Source organism: Sitophilus oryzae, unplaced genomic scaffold, assembly GCF_002938485.1.
Source record: "Sitophilus oryzae breed Bouriz unplaced genomic scaffold, Soryzae_2.0 scaffold_690_pilon_pilon, whole genome shotgun sequence".
Classification (NCBI taxonomy): domain Eukaryota; kingdom Metazoa; phylum Arthropoda; class Insecta; order Coleoptera; family Curculionidae; genus Sitophilus; species Sitophilus oryzae.
Window position 1 is genome coordinate 2,455,740 of NW_022147296.1, and position 25,692 is coordinate 2,481,431.

At 35.4% G+C, this 25,692-nt stretch overlaps 1 protein-coding gene across 1 annotated transcript; it reads right to left on the reverse strand.

Moving 5' to 3' along the window:
- Positions 1-1,183: 1,183 nt before the first annotated feature.
- Positions 1,184-23,977, reverse strand: LOC115888218 (brain tumor protein). The gene is made up of 2 exons (XM_030907851.1): positions 23,723-23,977; positions 1,184-5,829 (listed from the first exon to the last, which is right to left on the reverse strand). Exon 2 carries the CDS (start codon positions 5,808-5,810, stop codon positions 3,366-3,368), a length of 2,445 nt encoding a protein of 814 aa, XP_030763711.1. The 5' UTR covers positions 5,811-5,829; positions 23,723-23,977; the 3' UTR covers positions 1,184-3,365.
- Between the last annotated feature and the right edge of the window lie 1,715 nt (positions 23,978-25,692).

Below are 25,692 nucleotides of genomic sequence, written 5' to 3' on the forward strand. Positions count from 1 at the left end.
CGAAAATATATTCATCGCAGAACTCAAAAACGAGGTTTTTGTCTTTTTTTGGGGGCGACCTGACTAAGATAATGATCGCCACGGTTTTTTTTAAATAACGCTAAATCTATAGATATACGAAAAATCACACGTGCCTATATACCTACGCTAAGTATATATAGGAATTTAGTTGGGCCCAGGAAGATTGTTCTCAAATATATATAATTATATGTATAAGTTCCCTAAGGATACGTTCAAAGCTCAATTCAATGGAAAATAGTGTATACAGGGTGGTCCAATTTTATTAGCAGCACTTTCTCATCGAAAATGTCATATCACAATAAGAAGTTTTACACGTTTCCAAAAAAAGTTGATTTTTTATAGTATCCAAAAAGCCGTTTTCTTTGAAGGACACCCTAAACCATTTTAGACTTTCAATTTTAGACTATTGAACAAGAGTTCGTAGTTTCAAGTAGTTCTTTTAATTAATTAATTAAAAAAGTAATTTTGGTTTGAAAAGTAATTTTGGTTGAAAAAGTAATTTTGGTAAAAAAATGGACTACCCTGTATATTATATAGTGAGATTCACGAAAGAAGACCATGGCGTCATACCGAATACTTTAACGGAATAAGACAGCGATAAATTCGTTCAACAGAGTTAGTCTATATGTGTTTTTAGAAATTATTTTAAGAACCAGTATTCTGATGCCGTGGTTTTCTTTATGAATCGCTCTATAATATATGTTTGTATCTGTGTATTTTACTTACGTTCTAAGTATAAAAAGTAGTACAAGAAAATAGACTGAGAACAGTGGTTGTTGGCCTTTTTTATCCATTCAGCAGTGCCGTGCGCTATTTCTGACGATGGAGGACTAATAAGGATAAGGGTTCTAACTAATAACGTTTTCTATTAGGCAAAAACTGAGTTTATATTGGAAAAAGAATACTTCTAATTCATGTATGTGTAATCCTACATAAATCCTACTCCTCGTAATTTTTTTTCGAATATTTTTTCGGACACAGATATATTTTATTGATAGTTGTAAATGGAATTGGTAATAAGATACTTCCTAATAATATTTTCCTCTTATTTGAACTTTTTTTTAATAAATGTCAAAAACCTATTAGAATATTCCCAATTTTACCAATAGAAAACGCTAAAACTAACTAAAGAAACGAAAAATAAAAAAACTAAACACAAACCAAATGCAATTAATGGTATTATTAAGTAAAAAAAGCATTTACAACAAAAAATCAAAGAAAAACAAAACAATGTACAAATTCAGTTTGAGAACAATAATTTTACCGTTAAATTAATAATAATAATAACAACAAATCTAGATCGTACGGAGGAAATAGGGGGTTGTGGGAGGCTGGACCGACGCCCCTGCCTAATAGACAACAAGTAACACGACGGGGGTCAGAGGGTACAGCACGGTCGCGGCCCCACACAGGCATTCCACAAACAATAACAAGTAAAAAAATAATATAAATAAGACATAAATTACCGTATATAAAAAATTGGGGGCTCGGGGAAGTCCCCCTCCCCATAAATTTAACCGGCTTTTTATCGAGGTTTTAGTAAGAATGGGCAAAAATAACGATATTTTTTTTCTTCAAAAAATATCGATAGTTTTACTAGTATCGATATTTTGATATTTATTTTTAACGAGTTTTCCGTAGATATTATAGATCTTTTAAATATTGATAGTTTCTAGTATATATAACATCGATAATTTTAGTTCCTGATGAGATTCATTCTTTTTTTTATTTAATAATAATAAAAACGTGACATTATCATAAATAATCGATTTTGTCATATGGTTATACCCACCTTGGCCTTTTAACATAGAAATTCCTAGCTTTAAACTAGTAAAACCTATATAGCAATAAAAATTTGACGCATTTAATTCTGTTATTACAATAGACGCAGATGTGTAGATAAATCAATATTTTTTCTTGAAGATGCGATCTAGTATCGCAAGACAGTTTAATTTATTTAAATGTTGGTATTATAAGACTCTTCAAGATTGTTCAAGGATATTTAACGTCAAATAGCAGAAACCGATGTCATTTAAAAAAAAGCATAACATTTTACCATCTCTAATTTGATGTTATATTAGACGCTTATATGTCTCAAAATACGACTTGTTGACATTTGACGCTACACAAAAACTATCGATATTTTTATATTAGATGTTTTCAAAATACGATTTATCGAAATGTTTTTTTTAATATCGCAATTTTTATCCGTCCCTAATTTTAATTTAACTAAAATTCTGACCTTTTTCCATCCCAATGACGCACGAACAGACGTGTATAAAAATATATAAATATAAAAAAACTGTACAGCAGATAAGAATACTGAGCGTCAAAAAGTGCGAGACGATAAAAACAAACATCAAAAATCGTGCGCGTATTTGTGCGTCAATGGGGCGAAAACCCTAAAAAAACAAGGAGAAGGGGGATCCCCAGAACAGTCGACGAGTTAAAAATAGAAAAATAATAAAAATAAAAATAATAATCAAACGAACCTTAGCTACTAAGTAAAGAGTCTTGGGGTCGCCCGACTAAGAATGGGCCGATTATCTTAAACTCGGCAGCATCATCAACAAATATAAAAACTACTTTCTACGACTAATTAAAAAAAAATAAAAATAAAAAATAATAAAAAAAACGATAGTGGTGAGAAGGGGGTATATTGCATGCATCGTAATCACAACGAGCGCTGTTTTTTTCAGGTTAAATCGTACAAACTTCGTGAATACAGCTATGATGTCTACAATTTCAACAGGAATCTATGATTTACTATCTTTTTTTCTGATATCATCAGCAAATTCAAATAATCTGACTCATAACATACCTAATTCCAATAATTCAGAAAATTATAAATTATGGTTGGCCTTTAAAGAATCAATAGAATCATTCTTCTCATTGAATTGAAATTAAAAGGCTTGGCCATAAAAAAGAAATTCAAGTTGGAGGACGTGAAAGAGATCGTCTAGTAAAAAACTCATACATAGTTGATATAATCACAGAATCTCTTTTTCCTAGAGGTCATGGTAATAACTTTATTAAGCAGAATAGTTATTTTAACTTCAAAACATTATTTTTTTTTAAATATAAATTATAAATAATACCTGTATACTTATAGAAAACTCAAACCGTATACTTAAAGTCGTTTTTAACGTAATGTTTGGTACTACCATTTTCTTAGCAAAGATTGAAAATATAAAACATTTCGCTTAAACAATGAATGAAAAAAGGAGAGTGTTGTAGAATGAAGATAATTAAATTGTAAACGTATAGCTTTATCCACGAAAGTACCTACGATCTAAAATTTGGGGTAGTGAGGCACGGCACGTGCTAATTTACACGCCAAAAGTCTACAGCCCGAGGGGTGGTACTTGCACGTAACGGTAGATGTACAGGCGATAATCCTTGCTGGCCAGTACCACCGATCCATCATCCATCAACGCCACATCAAAGCACTGCGCGTGTTTCACCTTGCTCTCCAAAGCAGACACCAACTGACCATCCTGAGTGAAAATAGTCAGGTTAAAGTTGTTGTGGTTGTCCGCGATCAGAATTTCTCCACTGGCATTGATCCCCACTCCAATAGGATAGTTTGTGACGCCTTCCCCGCCGATTTGGCGCAGGTAGACGCCTTCGTAGCTGAATACTTTGACGCAATGGGCCCTGTTGTCACTGATGAAGATCTCTTGCTTGTCGTTGACGACCACTCCGTTAGGGAATTCGAGGTGCTTGGAGCAGCCGAATTTCTGGAGGACCGCGCCGGCCTGGTCGAAGATGATGACGCGCATCACCTTGCACTCGACCACTACGATGCGGCCTTTGTTGTCTACGGTGACGCCTCGCGGGTGTTGAAGGATATTGGCACCGAACTTTCGTACGAACTGACCGTACTGATTATAGATTTGGATTTGGTGCGTGGGTGAGCGTTCTGTTACGATTATATCGCCGGACGTACGAACAACGGCAACGCGGTTCGGGTACAGCAATTGTCCGTCGCGTTTACCACACTCACCGAACTGAAATTTGAATCGTCCCTCTTTGTCGAAGATCTGAATACGATGGTTATTAGTGTCTGCAACAATTATGTCGTTCTGTGCATTGACAGCTACACCGCTGGGTTCAGTAAACTGACCTTCCATTACGCCGAACTCGCCGAATTTACAATGATAGATCATTTTCTGACGCTTGATTTGTGACTTGGGAGGAAATATTGCTGCTGATAATTTCGCGCTGAGATCTAGCAAAGGATCTGGATGAGGTGCTCCAGCCAATGCATAAGGATCTGAATTTCCGTTTTGAAACAAACCATCAGCCGCACCACCGTTCGACCATTTTTCGTAAGGCCCGAGTCCATTGAGAGGCGTCAAATCACCCACAGGTGCTGAGAAAGGACCCAGACTGTTTACGCTGCTGAATCTCTTGCTTATCACGGTAGATTCGAAAGGAGACCCCCCGTTTTGAGTGGGGGCTGTTAGAGCTGAGAAAGGGCAATGAGTCGTGCCTCCGTTTAGGCTTCCTGAACTACCATTGACGCTGCTTCCACTTGAACTCGAACCTCCACCAGTTGGTCGAGCAATTGGAGGTTGTTTACTGGGTCCCATAGTTGCCTCGGCGCTCGATCTGACATAACCAAAGGTATTTCGGACTCCCACTTGAATGGCTTGGTAATTAGAGACGAACTCGAGTTCGCAGGCCGCCTGAACACTCTGGTCTAAACTACAACCGAGGAGCGTCTGTAACTTCGCGTCTAAAAGACGACGGAACATTAATACTTCTACGGGACTAGCGCACTTGCTTAATCTCTCGACAAACTCGCACGTTTTGTAAATTTGATCGACCGTTTCCTGACCTTTTTGCGAAGCAACTCCCAAGGCGATTTGTTTTGCCGAGTAAACACTTTCTAATTCTTTAAGTAGCTCTTGCTTGCGCTCTTCTAACATGGATCGGTAGAACTGGAAGGTTTCGCCAATTTCGTTTTGCGCTTTGTGGTACTGGACTTGTAGGCGACTGTTTGCGTGTTCCACGTTCTTTAGCACGTTCCTGATATCTGTTGCTTTGGCTTTAGCCTCTACTACTGCATGCTGGATGGCTTCTATTTGTTTCGGAGCTGCGTCTCCGGCTAGTTCGCATTCGTGAAGTCCTGCAGGGTGTTCGGCGTTTAGGCATTCCTTGCACGCGGGCACAGCACACGTTCGACAGTAAAATTTAAGTAATTCGGCTTTATGTCTTGGACAGGACATGGCTCGGTCTCCTCCGACCGTTGGGGTGACAAATCCGTTCCTCGGTTCCTCTTTCGAATCCAGGTTCATCACCCGGTGGCCCTCGAAGCAATGCATGAATTGATGCGCCATCAGACAGTTCGAGCAGAGGTAGTTAACGCAGTCCACGCAGCGCGCTACCGCGTCGAGCCTCTTGTGTTTACACCCGGTGCACCTAGGTGTAGCGGGTTGTGGAGGAGGATCTGAATCAGATCCGAACAATAAACTACTGATGATGCCTTCTATCGACTCGGAATTACACCGGGGGCAGGATAGTTTGTTCTTCTCCAAGCAGATGTCGCAAAAGGTGTGGAAGCAGCTGAGGAGTTTGGGCTCTAGCACTGGTTCCTTGCAGTGTTCGCAGTGTAGCTCTGAGGGGTCGCTGTCTCTGTCGGCTGTGTCGCTGGCCGGTGGCGATGATCCGCTGTGGGAGAGGTCTTCGAGGGGTGAGAGGGACAGGTAGTCGCCTTGATCGCCGAACGATCCTATGGAGTTGGCTCGGGGTAGAGACTCCAGAGAGGGGGCCGGGGACGCCATCTTTAATTACCCCTCATCCCTGAAACAAAAAAGGAACTATTAGTTTAATGGTCTTACTTTAATTAACTTTAATGGTTAATCACTAAAAATATTTTTGTTTTTTTTGTTCCGACGCGACGCGACGACGCGAGGGGAAGATAGACTTTCCGAAACGGTCAGCATTTTTTGTCGGTTAGGCAAATTTGTTTATTAGTAAACCACTACTGTGTTTACAAAGGTTCCAGTCGATATTACGGACAGTCAGGGTTGGATAACGACGCGTAGAAAATTAATTTTCTACGTGTATGTAGAAAAGTGGGTAGAAAATGTAGAATATTAAGTAGAAAACGATGAATGATAGAAAATAACACTCTGAATAAAAAGACATATCATATGTCAACTTTGATATTTTCGCATATGGTTTATTTGAAATTATAACTTGCGGTTTGTAACCAAAATTTGACTCTAAAATACCAAGTGTGTGGTATCAAATTATTCGTAAAAAAATGCTTTTTCCAAATATGCTAATGAGCCATCTTCGTTCCATTTGAAAAAATTGAGATATGATTAAAAATACGATTTGGATATTTTTTAACCGGCCAGGACAAGCCACTAAAAACATGATGTTCAATCTATTATTCCAAGGCTCCTTGATTAAGAATTAGTGTTTTTAACAGAGTCATGGCACTCTAGATTGAAATTTAAAATAAAATTTTTTATTTAGCGAGAATGTGGAAAGTTGGCATATGATATGTCATTCTATTCAGAATGTCATTTTCTATCGAATAAAGTAAGAAAATACCGAGGGTACCATTTAAAAATCAAAAGTTGTAGTCATTTCCGATGAAACAGGAAGTGACCAAGAACAATTGAATACGTCAATCAATCCTAATTTATGTCATATACTAACATAGCAAATCTCGTTTTTTTATCTGAAAAAATCAAAGTCATAGGGGTGAGCCACTTTTGAGACGCACCCGGTATACTATACATTTGTTAAATAATAAATAACAATTAGAGATATCGTTATTAGTTTATTTCTTGTACTATAATCGTTGTGATTGAAGTATTTGAAATAAATATAAACTCAAAAAAGGCTTACAATATACAAAACTAATTTTCTACGTCTGTAAAAATGTAGAAAATTAGTTGGTGTAGAAAATTAATTTTCTACGTGTAGAAAATATAAAATTTTCTACCTACCCAACCCTGATAGTTAGGTATACACAATTCTATTTCTACCAATAACTAAAATAAGTTTAGCATACCTAATCTTTCCTGCTGGCTCTAACTAATATATCCGCAAACACGACAGGTCAATAATTAATATTGAACAAGTCTGTATAGAACATTGTTTTAACGCACACTGTAGTTGTTTCATGTGAAACCAAAACAGGAAACTGTCACGCAAAAAACACCCTTTATCAAACGTTACGCTAACGTATTTTAACAACGAGAGTGACTGTAATCGAGTAACAAAGTGGTATAATTAGCGAAGCACTTAATTTTGAAACAGGTACTCGATTAATTTGATCAACAAGTCGGAGTTCCATTCAATAATTTTCGACGAGAATTTCGGCGCTTTACGCGAAAACAACTTGTGTGTCTTTGCCAGACGGCGAACCGACGAACTTTGGATCCGTTTCCTGCTGCAGAGCAGGACTACGGGGCAACCTATGAATCAGCTTTGGTGGTGGGGGTGACGACCCTAACCGGGGGTTGAATCGTCGGCGGTGAATAACGCGGAAGGTTTCTCCCTTTTGCCTCGAAAGGACGAGTCCAGACGTCGGCAAAGAATGAATAAAAAGAAAAACCCTGGGAAAAACCGATCAATCACACTTAGCTTCAAAATTTTCTATTAAAATATTCGAAAATATCTAATATTAAGATTAGATTTAATTGTTTATACAGCGTGGTCCGAACTGTATTCCGGAAAAAGGCATATTCTGCAGATAAAAATAAGTAAAAAAGTTCGTATAAATGTATGTCCTAAACGGAGATACAGGGTGTAGAAGTTTCATTTTTATTTCGATTTTTTCCAAATAATTTGTGAAGTAACGTCAATATTTGGATGAAAATTGGTGCCTGGGAGTTTTTTGACATGAGAAATTTGATTTTGATGTCAATATGACTTTGTAGAGGGCGCCACCTACATGTATTTAACTGTTTTGAAGAGTAATAACTTTTCGTTCGTACCTGTATAAAACTACTGAGTGAAAAAATATACATTTCCGTGATTTTTATGTAAAAATTGTCTCTTGGTAAAAATCGCTATGAGCAACCGTTCTTGATATTTAGAATGGGAGCAGTCAATACATGTCATTATTGACAAAATATAAACATGTTGAGAGTAGATAGTTATTTGATTAAAATGATAAATTTGGGAACTTTTATTTTTTTTAAATTATTAATAAATTTTTCTTCGAAAAAATGATGATAAAACAGTTTCTGTTGAACTTTTGACACAAAAACATTTCAAATTTATGATTTGTTTAATAACTATTTAGTCAACATGTTTAATTTATGTCAATAATGACAGGTATTAATAATTTCAATTCTAAATATCTCAAAAACCATTACTCGTAGCGACTTTTACCAAGAGACTATTTTTACGTAAAAAAAAGTTGTAAATGTATATTTTTTTACTCAGTAGTTCTATACACGTATGGACGAAAAGTTATTACTCTTCAACCAGTTAAAAAATATGTAGGTGGCGCCCTCTACTAGTAGGAGTCATATTGACGTCAAAATCAAATTGCTCATATCAAAAAACTTTCAGACACCAATTTTCATCCAAATATTGACATTACTGCAGAAATTATTTGGAAAAAAATCGAAATAAAAATGACACTTCTATACCCTGTATATCCGAAACTAAGCATTTTAGGACATACATTTATACGAACTTTTTTACTTATTTTTGCAGAATATGCTGCCGAAGTTTCCGGAATACAGTTCGGACCACCCTGTATATTTCGCGCTGTGGATTCAGATTGTAGCTCTGCTGTAAAAAATGTCAAGTTGCCACATTTATTTATTTATTTCCAGACATTCGTTTTGGCACTTTCAGCTTAAAAATGTTTACTCGCAGACCTTGCAGTCACACATTGTTCATTGAACCTCTTTTAAATGCGAAGTGTACAAGATAGCGTAAAAGGCGTAAAAACTCATCGCAACTTTATTAGAATATTTTGAACTGGAAAGCGGTAGTAATGTGCTTTTATGTCCCTTAAGTGCTGTTAAGGCGAGTTTTGATGATGTAAATAATAATTGTTTATATATTTATAATTAATTTATTTTTGATTCCTAAAATATTTTGATTAAAAGAAAATATATAAAAGTGGACAACGCTGTGCCGGGCAAGCTTAACCACGTGACTAAAAGTTTATTTGGTATAGTACTGTACATAACTAAATTACTAAATTTTTTAACAGAAACACTTAATAGACAGTTAAAGCACGACAGAAAATGTATACCTACGTATCTCTTGAGTCGTAATGCAGAAACTTAAGTTATTACTATTGTTAAGTTATCGTGTAAATATGAGTTTATTCTCTGACGTAAACGATACATACTGTATTTCTACAATTATTTTACGTACTGCATTTTTGAAGTGAAATTTGGTGAGTCGATAGATTGGACCAAGGCCAACTTGCCCGTGTACGACACGTGTCACTGTGACAGTTAGTTTTGACGTAAGACACGTCAAAATTGATGTCGTCCGATCGCGACCAAATTTGGTGGGTAGGCTATGTGAGCGACGGTGCACACAGTTCCAGCCTGCAAAGTTGGAACGACATTTCGTTTATATCTTCGTCAGGGTGGGGCTAAGGATTTCATATTGAAGAAAAATGTAGGTCTATTTCGGTATTAATTGGGGACGGGCTACAGGATGACGCCCTCGAAGTAATGAAACGATACGTTTACGTATATGTCTTTGGCGGTGATTTAACTCTCTAATAGCCAGCGATAAACGTTGGGTAGCTGATACACATGGAAACCCATGAAATTTAATGCCACCAGAAGGGGCTTCCTTTTGTTTATCCAACCAGAAATCCTTACCTGCCCTGACCGTACTTTTACGGTTCTGTGAGGCAGACAGACACTCTTGGGTACATTTTAGGCCCTAAGTTCCTTTTTATATTCCTTGGAAATTTGTTGTAGTTTGCCTTTTTGAGTTGACCATAGACCGTAAGTAATAAACAAGATACACATCCTTAGATACGTTGACTCACAAAAGGCATGTATGTTATTCCGAAAATATACAGTTTATTGATTTTTGATTAACACAACGTTCCTAAATTCCTAAAGCTATTGAGCTTTTATACTACAACCAGGCATTCACCCGCGAAGAAGCGGGGTGCAGTCAACTGTGAGATTATCCACTTAGAATGCCGGTAGTGCGTTTTTGGTGCGTTTTATCAGTGACTGCCATATCGTATATCATATATATTTCCGTACTAGGATTGCTAAAAATATTGGTATTGTTTGCAATAAAAACGGCCTCTTTAAATTTACGCTTTTTCCAATGAGGTTCTCTGTGGACAACTCGAGCTTCTGACCACTTTATATTGTGCTATTTTGACCAAACATGGTCCGCAATATCTGACTTCATTGTTTCACCTTTTTGTACATGTTTTTTTGTCCTGGTTAAGTCGTACATTTAGAAGACGTTTAGTCCTCGGTTTAGTCTCTCCCCGGCATAAGAAGTGTCCTAACTTCTAACCGACTGGCATTACTTTGAGCTTTTATTTGACTCCGTAGATGTGTCTAGTTGTTTTATGGTCTAATATAAGGTTTGGGCAAACGGTAGGACCAGACCAGTCCTAAACAAAGTAATAGATTATTCATAAGTATTAGATTCTCAATAAAGAGCTACATTTCATCTTTCAATAGAGCCATATTTTTTCACTTCCATTCTATTGCTTTTCAGATACTGCAGTAAACTAATATTACATAAATTAGTTTCTTGTAGTTTTCGGTAACAGCCTAGTTTTTCAAAACAAAGATTACTACTGTGTTTGGTACATTTAAGCGTTTAACATAAATAAAACAACTATATTGGTGTTAGTGGCGAGTAATTTATTTTTATTACTGGTCTGTCTGTGTGACTTAACTAAGCAGTCTAATTTAACGGCTTCATAAATGAATAAGTTTTGTGCTTGAGACTTATGGAATATTTCTTAAAATATTCATTATATTATTTTTGTGTCAGAAATATATTTTGATTTGTATTGTAGTCGACTAGTTACATTTACAGTATCTGTCTGATTTGACGTCACCGGAACCTATTCCCTTAAGAGTCTATTACGCTGTACTTTCGGGTCGCTCTCAGGGGTCGGGTAAAGCGGGTGTGTGGCCGAAGGAAATATATATTTCAGAAATCTGCCTAAGGCTTAGCCCGATCCTGTCGTGTTAAGCCACACCGAAAATTCCAAAACACATACTTTAATTAAGGCTTGATTAAGATTTGTAGAGCTTTAGCATTTACCATAAAATAGGAGCAATTTGTTACAAAACCATATAAATTATATATCACTGTAATCACAAAACTTCCATCTATTTCCATATTGTAACGGAATTTTAAATTATGTCTTTATTTTCGAGAAAATTTAGTCCAAACAGAGGGAATATTATGTTGATGTTTAACCATCAAAATCTTAAAAATAAAGAAGTTGTGGAAAAATGTGCTACAATACGGATATAGTATAATCCTTTATCTTTAATTTCCTTCTTCATTTCTATAAAAATACGTAGCCACTTTTGCATAAAACGTTAAATGCCGAACGCTTATTTTGCTACTTTTTCGGACTAGTGAAAATGCCCACTGGGTAGCGTCAATCTTTACCACATCGCACTACATCGACTCTTCCCCAAACACTCAATGGCGCCCTTTTGCCGAAATTTTCGCCTAGTCACCTGCAGGATCAACAAACCCCGAACCGACGCCGACGGCATTCAACAAATGGCAGGCGGCGGCGTCGTCCCGGCCGACGCAGAGGGGGGAATGCACCGCGACGACCGCCAAACACGTCTCCCCTTGCCCTTCGGGGGGCGGCCAGACGCGTCACGACGATCGATGACGCCGACCAACGGAGCCACCCCAAGCCGTCGCCGTGGCAACGGGGGGTGAGCGCGGGTGGGCCGGTGGTGCAGCCCTGGCGGCTGCTGCTGCTGCAGCAGTGGAGAAGAGAAACGCAGGGCCGCCGGAAGAGGGTAGTACGAAGGCTTAAAGACCCTGCATCACAATATTTTTTTTATCCTAAATCATACAGTGTAACTATACAGGGTGGTCCGAACTGTATTCTGGAAATAGTATCCTGCAGATAAAAATAAGTAAAAAAGTTCCTATAAATGTATGTCCTAAAATGCTTAGTTTCGGAGATACAGGGTGTGGAAGTTTCATTTTTATTTCGATTTTTTCCAAATAATTTCTGAAGTAACGTCAAGTTTTGGATGAAAATTGGTGTTTGAGAGTTGTTTGAACTGAGAAATTCGACTTTGTTGTCAATTCCTACTAGTAGAGGGCGCCACCTACATATTTTTAACTTGTTTGAAGAGTAATAACTCTTCGTCCGTACCTGTATAAAACTACTGAGTAAAAAAATATACATTTTCGACGTTTTTTACTTAAAAAATACTACGTAACGTAAAAATCGCTACGAGTATAGTTCTCGAGATATTTGGAATCTCAATTATCAATACCTATCATCATTGACATAAATTAAACAAACTAAATAGTTTTTGTGCCAGTAGTTCAATAGAAACTAATTTATCATAATTTTTTCGAAGAAAAATTTATGATTAATTTAAAAAAAATAAATTTCCAAACTTATCATTTCAGTCAAATAACTATCTACTCAACATGTTTGTTTGTCGGTTATGACATGTATTACTCTACAAAACAGTTAAAACACATGTAGGTGGCGCCCTCTACAAATAGGAGTCATATTGACATCAAAATCCCCCCAAATTTCTCTTGTCAAAAAACTCCCAGACACTAACTTTGATCCAAATATTATATTCTTTTTATTGCATCCAAATCTATTTATAAGTTATTTCAGAAATTATTTGGAAAAAATCGAAATAAAAATGAAATTTCTACACCCTATATCTCCGAAACTAAGCATTTTAGGACATACATTTATAATATGAACTTTTACTTATTTGTACCTGCAGAATATGCTGCCGCAGTTTCCGGAATACAGTTCGGACCACCCTGTATATCAGCCAACTGGAATAAACCCGATAACAAGTAAATGGTAGTCGTCGATTTCAACAAACGAAAAATTATTTAGGATGTTCCAGAAATAAGTGCAAGTAATTTAACTGGTAGTATCTATGTATAATTCGACCCCAGAAACACGCACATGGAGTTTGGTTAGGAAAATGTTATACTTTTCTTGACATTTTTTGGTAAATATTGAAAAACTTTTGAGTGCCGCTTGTTCACTTTCAGGAAATTTGTGTCTAGTGCTTGGAGAGAATGCAATGTTGCCACCTCCTACGTTATCCACATCCTGTATGTTTATAAGTTATAGATTTTTAAATTTCGACAAAAAAATACTTAAATTAATGTTATTCATTGTAGATTTTTTAATCAATGTAGATTACTATTAAGTATAGTGCAACGTCTACTATTTTAAATACCTTTTTACAGCTTAGTAAACTGAAATAATGAAACTCTGGGTAGATAATAAACAATTAGAGCGGGGCTTTATTTTTCGCTATATTACGAAATATTGTCAATCGTTGCCCCCTTCAACAGTTATAACTTATAAATACTTTGATAGTGCTTACCCTCTATTTCTCTATTAGATAAGTAAATAGTCAACGTTTGACGTACATTTAAATTACGGAATTAAAAAGATCATTGGTTGAATTTTAGGTTAGATATCCAATTCATTTGGGATTTTACTCAAAATAGTAAACCTCTGAAAAAAAAACAGAAAAATAGGCAAATGCGAGATAAGGCAAGCCTGTAAAAATATATTTAATATTTAATAGAAATGTCAATTATTTGGATGTTTATTCACAAAAACAGAGAGATAAAAATAAAGAAATAAAACTGGATAACCTATTAGTTATTACAGTTGAGGTTTGGAACCTTTGGTGTTACAACAGCAAATAAAACACAAATTCACCAAAATACTTTACTCTTGCACTGGACGCGCGTTTCGCTAACCATGTTAGCATTATAAACAGATGAAACAAAATGATTGATTAAAAACGGAAATTTTTTCCGGAATATTTTGTTCTTTTAAACAGGAACTAAGTTTTCAGGTATAGAAAGGTGAAGAATCTAAATTCCGATTCAGTCAGCGCGACATTATCTACATCTGCATAGATAAATAAATTTTAATAATGAATTATTCTAAGCTATATTTCGATAGAGATTTATAGTAAAGCGGATGCGAATGCGAATAGCATCAGATCCAAACCGGTCGAAACATTTAAATAAATAAATTTGTTTATAAATATTATTCGGGTTGTGCCATTTGAGCGAATCAAATGTAATCACACTTAACCTAATTCCAAATAAGTTAAATCATTTTACATATTGCGTACTTACAGCTTAGTAAGGATGGGAACATATTAGTGATGTGTAAAATATGTCGATAGACTTCTAACATAAAAATTGTCCGTTGTAAAATGTTCAGTCGAAGAAGGCCAATATCGACTCTAAAATTCAGCACAGAATTAGCAGCGCGACAACTGTTAAGAACCAAATGGTACCACCATGTCTTAAACGTATCGGGCCTTGAAAAAGCTAGCTGCGAGAGCACTGAAGTCACGATTACTAAATTCCACTTAAGACTGGCTGGTCACGTTAACAGGACTCAAGAAAACCGTCTACCGAAATACCTTCTTTACGGTGAGCTTGTAGACGGTAAGAGGAAACCCAAAAGGTCTAAGGATATTTTCCATAAAAACTTAAAGGGGATAAGCGTGTAGAATCAGTGGGAGGAAGCAGCGCACAATAGAACGCAACGGAGAAAAATTGTAAACTCAGTTAACGGCGACAACCAAAAAGTAAAGAGGCAACAAAGTAACGAGATTTTTGAATGTCCGGAGTGCGGAAGAGATATAACGTCGCGTTTTTCAATCACAGAAAAGTTCATGGAAGAAAACGCCTTGTGTCAAATATTCGTCAGCGAGTAATGGCAGTAGTAGTAACCGAAGAAGGTTACTCATCCCAGAGGTTGCTCTGACCACCGACCAGCAAACGTCTCTAGAAGAGGCTATATTGGACGAAGTAGTGGCAATCGGATCGCAACACAACGATCTACAAAATGTGGGTCAGCTGCGTTTTGCGGGGATACACTTTCGGGTGGGCACGATCCTCATAGAATGTGTATCTCAAGAATCGGCGAATTGGTTGGTGGAAATAGCATTTAAGCTTAAAAATTGGCAGGGGCCGGAACTGGTTGCAGTGAAGGGAGAAAACATCCCTAAAGGGGCGGCCATCACGGTCTTTCTGCCGAGGAGTAAGGGGAAAGGCACCACCTACCTGCTGAGCCTTATTCAGGGTCAGAACTTCAATGTAAGGATATCGAGTTGGCGAGAGTCATCAACTTGAGGGAGGAGGGTCATGGTCAGGTCCTCACAATAGGAATTGACCTCAAATCCAAGGTGGCAATAGAGAAAGAGGGATATATCCTCTATTATAAGCAGAAATTAGTCTCGACTGACTAGTGAGAAAGAAAATCTAGGAACTAGTGAGGTTGCAGTCGGAAGGGTTTGACAAAGAATTAATACACTTTGTTAATTGTCAAGCTTTCGGAATTTATTCATTCCTCCCTCAGGACATTAACGTGGTACAAAAAAGACCTTCATAAAAAACTACATTAAAAAACTTGGCTTGTGTTGAAAACTCCACCGTGAAGCATTGCTGACCAGTCAACCACAAAAAAGGAGAGGGCTCTTGTGGGGCGGTTAAGCCGCCTGATATTTATTTAAAACATTGGAATAATTAAGAGATGTTCGATTAAAAAATTCAATTGCGTCTCAATCTAAGGCGTGAAAGCGCAAAGTAACTGACAGGCGACAACTGTGGTCCTCTATTATAGATATGGGACAACACTGGTATCAGAGACCAAGTTAAAGCGGTGGAGAAAATGGAGACAGACCTCCAGCCTCCACCTCACGGGTTCCTCAGCCTGAGGCAAGCTCCTCGACTGTGATGGGCGGCACGGAGGGCCAAACTCCAACCGTGGAAAGGTCTGTACCCTCGGAGGAAGAACTGTTGTCAGGGGAGGATGGGAAATCCCTGTCCCCTCTACAACAGAGGTATGATGGGTTATAAACTGTGTGATGACTCAAAGAAGGGGGGCACAATAGATCTTTAAGGTTGCAGTTGCCTCTTACTCATTCTACATTCTACTCATTACTTACCTCTCTGTATTAAAATGAGATGAAAAATCGAAAATATCGCCAATATCGCCAATTTTTTCTTAGTTCTTCGAATCGTTTCCTATTTTTTTAATCCTTGTGTTTTCACGAAAATTTCCAGAAACCCGTTGACGTACTCCCACCAATAATTTATCCTGGTCGATTTTTAACTTGTTTAAAAAGTTATTCTGGGTGTGATAATTTGTTTATTTTTCCTCGGGCCTAATAATATTTTATCAATCGAAAGTAAACTCCTTAATTCTGGATGCGCCCCGAGAATAAATTTATTTGTATATTTTTAGGTGTTTAAATTTAGGTTATCGTATTTATATACTGTTTACATCGGTGGTGTTTAACCTACCATCAGATTTCACACAGACCAGTGACGTTCGTAAGGGGACACAAGGGACACCCCCCCCAGCTCCAAACTCATAGTTTATTTTAGGGTGCAAACATTTAAGTCTTTTAAGGATTTTTTTAAATTTCAATCATGGACTTAAATAAAAAAAATCAACTTTTATATAAAGCTACAAAAAAATCCTATAACAAATATACCCTATATCTATTCATTCAATAAAAAGTTACACTTGCTGTTGTAACGTTTAAATACTTCAAATAAATTGGAAAATAATTATTATAAAAGATATAACACATATTATAACTACTTAATATCTATTCCCCTCAAAAAATCTTAGGGGTATTTCGCCATTGCAAGAAAATCTACAAAATAAAATAGTTATTTTTTGTATTGTAAACACTTCTGCGTTAATCCAAACGGAAACTACTTGTCAGAAGCTAGGTTTACAGATATACAAATTTGCCTAACGTACAAAAAAATGCTTAACGTTTCGGAAAGTTTATCTCTTTCCGTCCTCGGAAGCAAAAAAATACAAAGAATAAAGAAAAAAACTATTTAAAATATTTAAAATCAACTATTCGAGAACATTTTAGTTTTTTAAAAAAGATACGGTCCACAAAAACCGTTGACGTTCTGTTAGAAAGGCATTATATCAAATTAAACTTCAAAATTAACAATTACTACCTGGTAACAATTACTTAATAAGGTAAAACCAAAAAAAAAAACTTTCTGTATAATTATTTTTAATTTTTACGTATGTTATGTTTATTTATGTTGTGTTCTTTAAAATCAAAAAAGCGATTTCCATACATTACTAACATCTACAGATGCACGAGCAATACATTAATTTTTATTAGATTCTATTAAAAAAGCCTCTTTTTTCTTTTTCTTTTAGAGACTATCGCTTCTTTCATTATAATTTTGGCGTTGTTAAAATTTATTCTGTGCCCTGTGTCCCATGAATGCTGACAAACCTTTGAGTTGTGAAAATCTCCCTTTCTTAAATAATCTTTATGTTCTTTAATTCGAAAACCAATGTAAAATTTATCTGACAAGTAGTTTCAAGACTTTTTGTATTAATTTAACACATTGTCTTTCTGTGAGCATTTAAAACAAACGGTTTTACAGTGACAATATATTTTAATAATCGTTGATTATTTAAATTGACGACAATAGAACACGAACATTAAACATAAAAACAGACACCTACTTATATAAGTAACAGTATTTATTGTTGTATTTTATTCCTAGAACGAGCTACACCAGTCCAGTCACATGGATTTCCGGGAAACAGACAGAATATCGAGGAATATTTCTAGGAATTTTAATAAAAGGTCATTAAATCTCATTCAACTCCATTTAAGTAGGTACTTGAAAAAGTTCACGTATTATCTCTTACAAATATTCTACCTTGACATATCCTGGATTTTTAAAGTTTGTTAGATTTAAGATCTCTTGACAAAACTAAAAAAAATCAGAAAATGTAAGGTAAGCTTGTAAAAATACTTTCGTTATATTAATTATTTTGGTGTTTATTCACAAAAACAAGAGTGTGAGATAGAAAAACAGAGGAGTTTAAACTCTCAAAAAGAATCCTAAATAATTCAGATGGCATATGAATGTATTTTCTACCAAATACATACGTGTAAGTGTAGTGCTGTCAAGAATCACAATGAAATGAAGTGTTGTCGTGTTGTTAAGTGTAGAGTTTTTAATCTGAATTTTCCAAGTCGTTTTTGAATTTTTCGTCGATCTGTCAACACTGGGCGTCGAACAAGTTGTGATTCTGGTAATTGCTTGGTATTTTCGGCTGATTATCGATTGCTGCCAGCGGCTCTCAAAATGTTACCATTATTTTATAAAATTTCAAAGTTAAATAGCTTGGTAAAGAGAAAATATGTTTCTTTTGTGAAGAATCGTTTCATCAAAGTAATGACAAACATTCTAAGAATAAATAGTTTGGGACATAAATAAATTAAAAACAAATTCGTGGAACAGAATGCGGAATATTGACTTTGCATTGATTGCTTTGTTATGATTTTTTTCATGTTATTCTTCTTGTTTTCTAGCGGAACTAAGGTTAGCCAGTTCAATAAAGGTGTGGACAGGTGTTACAGGAAAACCTCTGCAGCATTTTTATCTTTGTTATTGGCATTTTCACTCAATACCATTGGCAGCGAACAAGATAATTTTATGAAAGTATCAAAGACAGTATTAACTCATAAATAGGAATATTTTCCTTACCCAGATCAGTTAATTTCTGTTTATTAGCATAGTAAATTTAAAAAAAAATGGCTGTAACAATATAGTTGAAATTGTAGGTTTTGTTCTTTTACTTTGGTATTAACCACATTGTTGAAGGAATAAAAAAATATATAAATATAGAAGTATTAAAGTAAATAGATCGAAAAAAACGGTGGCAACAATTGCAATGAAATGAAGAGTTGTAATTTTATATGTAAAATTATATGGGGAATGTCATCGATCGTTTTGATTTTTAATAGACAGTATTTTTTTATTTTAATCACCTAAATTAGCAAATTTTTTGAAAGGATATTATTAAAAAATATAGGAAAGTAGCCCATCACAAGTTTATCCACCCCCAGCAAATCTTGGCAGGTAAATTTAAGTTTTATATAAGAACTAAGTATACATAGTATATAGATTTTTATGACCAGAATTTTTCATGTTTTTTTATAGTTTACAATAATTATTTTAGATATTTGATAACAATACTTTATAGGTACATTTTTTTACATATAAAATATATAAAAATATGTTTATTGCAGAAATTGTATTTCTCTGATTATATTTTCCTACGCCACTGGAGAAATCCAGTCTGAGTAGCGTTATTTATAGTTTCAAACATTAATTTTAATATAGGATAATGAAAATACTAATTAGAATTAATAAAAATAGTTTGCTTTGGATGTGATACAAGACATATTAAAAGCATTTTACATATTTTTACTCCTATAATGACAAAGATGTACGTATGTATGTTTTATGACTACATAACAAAAGTTGTGTATCGATTTTTACCTGTGAAATGTAATTCCAGCCACTTTTTTCTCCCTTCGGCTTTTGCAGTCATACGCTGAACATTTCACCATACTAAACAACACAGTTTATAAATTTAAAACAAAACAGTGGTCACAAAAAACATAAAAATTCGCTCAGTGTCACCTCGAAATCTTGTCACCAAAGTATGGCCGTCGATCATATTTCGACCTCAAAAACAGATCACTGGATAATATGGGTGTTACCCGTCCCCTCTCTTTCCTTGTCTAAGAATTGGAACCACTAATTTATTAAACTAATTGCGAGGTTCGGAATGAAACTTAAGATATAGAGTATATTTGTTAAAGGAATATTTTTTTATAGCTTTAAACAAGTGAATTTTTTTTATTTAAATCCACGATTAAAATAAAAACATTCGTTGATTTAAATTACGATTTAAATCTTTGATTCCTGATCTTGGCGCCTATTTTCTTAAAAAAGTCGATTTTTTCGTAATACTTCCAAAAATATCGATTCAACTAGCACATCCCTACTTCCAGGCCATTTTCTCGGTTCTTCCATCGAAAAAGAACAATGCCCCGCAAAGGCAACACGGCAAGAGCTACCTAGAGGAGGAAGGCGAGACGAGGTAAAACAGGCTCGGCTCACGGCGAGATTCGAACAACGTGCCACGGTCTCTTTGCTTTTCCTTTTTACCGGTGACCTTGAAAATGGCTAGTTACCTCGCTTACCGGCCGGTCTATCTAGCCAGGCGGTACCGCGTCGTACCCACGTAAGTACCGCGCTCGTAATTATGTAATTCGGCGGTTGAACAAGTTCAAGGACACCGGATAGTCGTAAAAACGGCCGTTTCAACGACTTTTTTCTATCTCAGATTAAGCTTGTGAATGACAAATCGTCAAAATCTTCTCTAATTTTATCACAGCCTAGGTATTCATAACCAGTCATTTCAGCCAAAAACTCGTAATACAAAACTAAACTGTCAAAACGAATGGCATTGTCAGGAAGTAAATAAATGTGGCAACTTGACATTTTTTACAGCAGAGCTACCACCTAAATCCTCAGCGACAAATTTAAGTTCCAGTTAGTCAGCTCGGCGCCGAATATGTCCATGGTTGGCAACAATAAATTTAAAAATCGCACCCTCGATTACGTAACTAAAAGTTTAATTTCTATAGCTTATATTATATGTTACTGTAAATGTCCGAAATGCAGTAAAACCTAGGATAAGCGCACTAAACCTAGGATTTACCAAAAGCTCGAAAACTATTTATTTTGCTTCCATTTCGGACTTTTACCGGATCTACACAGTAAATCTTAGGATTTACCACACCGCATTAGTAAAAGTACGAATAAGCAAGTGGTAGTAAAAACCAACCAACCCCACCAAATAACCACCTAACCAATGCATTAACACCCCCCAAATAAACAGGCTAACCAATGCATTAACACCCTCCAAATAACCAGGCTAACCTAATTAGTTAATGCTTTTGGTAAATCCTAGGTTTAGCGCGCTTATCCTAGGTTTTACCGCATTTCGGACATTTACAGTAACAACATTCCTAAAATATTTTATAATTAAAAGAAAATATGTAAAAGTAGGCAACGCTGCGCCTACGCAAGTCAAGCTTAATCACTTGACTAAAAGTTATTTGGTATGTACTGTATATGATCCCATTCATAAGTTACAAATTATTATAATCATTATATCGATCTCGTATAATCGTCGTATCATTATATCGATTTATAGAAGTTTTGCCCATCCCTAACGCATAGCTTTTATTAAAGCTTCTCCCACACCTACGTCCAATATGAATACAATGTGATGCGTTCGAAAAGAAAAACTACCAGAGTTTTCATAAAAATAAGAGGATTATTGTTTTTTGTTCGGTGAGTACGTATTAAGTTTAGTCGATTAAAAAACGTGATTTTACAATAAATATATTTTTTAGATATTTTCTTTTAAGCCAGAATTATTATTATAGTTTAGAAGACCTATAAGCTCTGTTATATTAATATACATTAATGCTGCACTATTGTCAATCAATATCAATTTACTTAAATAAAAAAGGTTAAATAATATAATACCAATTAAAGCATTTTACAATGAATTGTAATATTGTTATGCTAATATCTCATATGCATACATCTTTCTATTATCGGAAATTATTCTTTTTTCCTTCCAAAAAATTGTTTCATGCACACAAAGAAAAATAGTACCTCATCAAAGCATATTATAGTAACTATAGTGAAGATGCAATGAGTAGTGTCGAAGTACCTAATCGCAGGATCAAATTTAAATTACAATTTGAGCTGCCTGTATAAATTACAGTACTTCAACAGAGGCTTCAGAACAGAACTTCCTGAGGGACTTCCACAAAATGATAGTAAAAATAATATTATGTATTTTGTCGATGACATAAACTATATTATATTTTAGGAAAAAAGTAAAAATCTTTAACATTATCGCAACGTAGTGGCAGTCAGTAATTTTTATACAGGGTGTTTCAAAAAACATGTGCCATCTCTCATGGGGAGATTCCTCACGTAAAAATAAGATTTATTTTTCATGTCAATATAGGTCCGATTTTGCTTTGTATCGTGGCTACAGGGTGTTAAGTCTTAATATTTTTTTGATTTATTATAATTTTCTTCCAAGTACTTGTAGTGTTTCAAATGAAATTTACTATAAATACGACATATTTTAAAGCTAAAAAGTGTGGACATATTCATCAGGGACGTGCACATGGACTATCACTAGAATATTTTTCTTAAAAAAAGCATGTAGGCCACTGACTTTTTCTGACTGACAAATAACACCCGAGAGCTAATTGTGACGATGTCACCAAACAGTGCCGTGGCACATATTTTTCTTAACCTAGCTGTTTGAAGCAATATTTATATTTTTTGAAAATTGTTTTGACTACGCCTATGGTGTATCATCCTAATTAATTACGAAAAAAACGTATTAAAATGTTAACAAAAGGTACAAAACTAGTATCGACGTATAGCACATATCAAGTACATATAGATGTTAATTGAAATTGAAGAATAATTATCGAATTCAATAAGAAAACGCTAAAAAGTTGGAGTGGACTGTTTATTTACCTATGAAACGTAACTCCTGGCTCTTTCTTATCGCTGCTGCTTTTACACTTGAAAGCTGAACAACTAATCACCATTGTAATAAAGTTTATACAAAGTTTACTACACACAAACTATTAAAAATCGCTAAAATTGTCGCTGGTGACCAAATGATGACTCATTGTTTGCCACCAAAAACAAAAAAAAAGGTCACAAATTCTGCTGCAGCCCGTATAGGGGCGTTACATGTCCTTATATTCTTTAGTCATTGGTTGTTACCAATTGATTAGTGTAAGCAGTTTAATGCCGATTAAAATTTGTAGCAATTTTATTAAGATTTTAACACCCTGTAGCTACGAAACAAAGCAGAATCGGACCTATGTTGATATGAAAAATAAATCTTATTTTTACGTGAGGGATCTCCCCACGAGAGATGGCACATGTTTTTTGAAATACCCTGTAGATTGTAAGTATAGATTGGCGAAAATAATTGTAAGTCATTTATCTATCTATAGTCGTAATATACTTATCCTCAAAATTTAAAATCTGTTAAAATTTAATATAATTAATTCAACACAATAATAATCAAAACACTTATTTTCCATTGAAAACAATAATAGAAACAGTTGATGAAATCAAAAAAAATTCTTTGTTTTAACTTTGATTAAACAAAATACCTACAAAAATGACAAATACCTATAGAGTCCCACGCATAAACTCAATACAACATTAATTTTTCCTCAAAAAAAAGTCGGAACAACCGATAAAAACTACGTTCGTGTTGCTAGAGTAGCAAGAACGGATATTGAGAGAGACAGATATCTTTTAAACAGAACGAGACGGTTAATTTTTTTTTAAATAATCCCCAATACTAAAAAATATTTTCGATAAAAAACGGTTAAAACTTAAAAGAAAACTATAAAAATGACTACAAATTGTTAACAGTGACCAGAGAAAAAACACAGAGCTCTCAGACAAAGAAAACCCACGAGCGCGCCTTCGCCAAGACCGACCACACTTCCAAAGCGTTTTTTTGTTTCATTCCCTTTGTTTATTTTTTTCTTTCTATCGTACTTACGTTAGGCCGACTAGGAAAACTCCGTGAAAAACACTAAACTGGCAACGGTCAACAATAACACACACAAAATTCACATGAAATCAAACACTGAACACAAAAGAACGGTCGGTTTCGTTCATCTATCTATCTTTGTCTCACTCGCGTCGTCGAGGACGTTGTACGCTGATCGGCATGCTCTCACGACTGTGTGGCGCGCCAAGCCTTACCTCCCGCCTTCGTCTGGCCACGAGCAGATGTTAAATAAAATAAGAACGAGTCAGGGACCGATCCTAGGGTGCCCCACCGCTCCGGTGCCGGTTTTACGGCCCTATTTTCCCTTGTGTTGATCAGGGTCTGCGCAGAGGACGAGGAACTCACAGAAGCAACGGAAACTATCAGCTGTTTTTCCCGGAAAATGAGTAATGACAGATATTTGACGTAAACTTTGACATTCGCGAAGAGCTAAGGGCGGTTCTAGACTAAATGTCAAGGTTACGATCGTTAATATTGATTTTTCTATGTTTTATATAAAAAAATAGTTAATTATTGTTAGTTATAGTTGTCTTCATTGTATAATACTTGTGCCGCTTGTACTGCTGCAAAGAATAAATCTAATTTAGTTTGTGATCATACCTACCACAGATACCTACTTAAATTATGGAACGTAGAGGTAAGGAGAAAGGAGAAATATCTCTTATGAGACTTTATTTGAAAAAGTTGTCACATAGTTGTCACCAAAATGCTTTGCCAAAATGGGAAGAATAAGGGTTCACCTCTGGGGTTCACTAAATGACCACAGTGACGCTAACAAGCAATAATTCAGCGAACTGAACTTAGCGGTTATAAATAAAGTGAAGTTAGTCAAAAAGAGAGGCAACACGCGCCTTCGGAAATCGGGTATTTATCTATCTTTTTTAATTATTTCCTGTTCTAAATTTTTTTGGCGCTTCTTTTAAATGTAGAACTTTTGCTACAGCAGCGCCATCTTAAGTCTTCCCTCTTTGATAACCACTTTTCAGTACACGAAGATATTTCTCCTTACCTCTACCCTCCATGTAAGTAATTTAAAAGTAAGGATGGTAAAATATATCGATATTTTTTTAATCTATTTATTCAGAGGGAAAATTAATTTTGAAGGTTGCGATAGAATCAGAGAAAAGGCACATTTATTTCGAATGAATACGCGCAGAAAAAAAGTGACGTAACGACTCAAAACCACGAGCTGTTTTTGTTTTTTGAACAAAAACATAACACTGAATAAAAGTTTTAGAGTAATCAGGAGCGTTGCGATTTTTTTCGACCTGCCTTAATAGCTCTAATCATTTTTAAAGTAATTCATGGAAAATGGCAACAATGCCGGTACTATAGGACTGACAGAAAGACATTCCATTCTCGGGTCGTTAATGGTGCACTGTGGAACGAAGGCAGAACCGGATTAGGCCCCATGAACGTGCCTAAAGCCAGGTTAAAACGACCCCGCTTTGTAAAAAATAGGGAGATTACGCTAGTTAAAGAACAACCAACGCCAACGTCTTCAATTTATTCTAGAATTCTAGAATATTCCCAATAATTTTATTTTTATTATTCTGTTAACTTAACAGGATACTCTGTTTCTTTTTTCAGGTAAGATTTCGACAGACGATGACAGAAAAAAAGCAGATGACGTCCATACCAATGCATTTATTTCACTAAAAAAAGTTTCTAATATTTTTTAAGTTACCTAGCTATGGACGGGTGATATAAATTCGTCATGCGTCGGCGTCGTCTCTTGTTTTTAATCAGTTTTATTGGTTTATTTCAAAAATGACAGATCATATAAATATTACTGGAGTGACGGGACGATGAACGAATCTAGAACGCAGAAGCGTATGAATTCCGCTTAAGATTTTTGAAGCTTTCCAAAGACTTGCCCAATTTTAGGTTATAATTTGTGTCAAATTCTGTCAAATAACCCGCGTTTTGTAATATAATGCATTTTGATTCGTGTTATT

Coding starts and splice junctions, on each gene's coding strand:
- LOC115888218 (XM_030907851.1), bottom strand. CDS start 5,810: ATGGCGTCCCCGGCCCCCTCTCTGGAGTCTCTACCCCGAGCCAACTCC.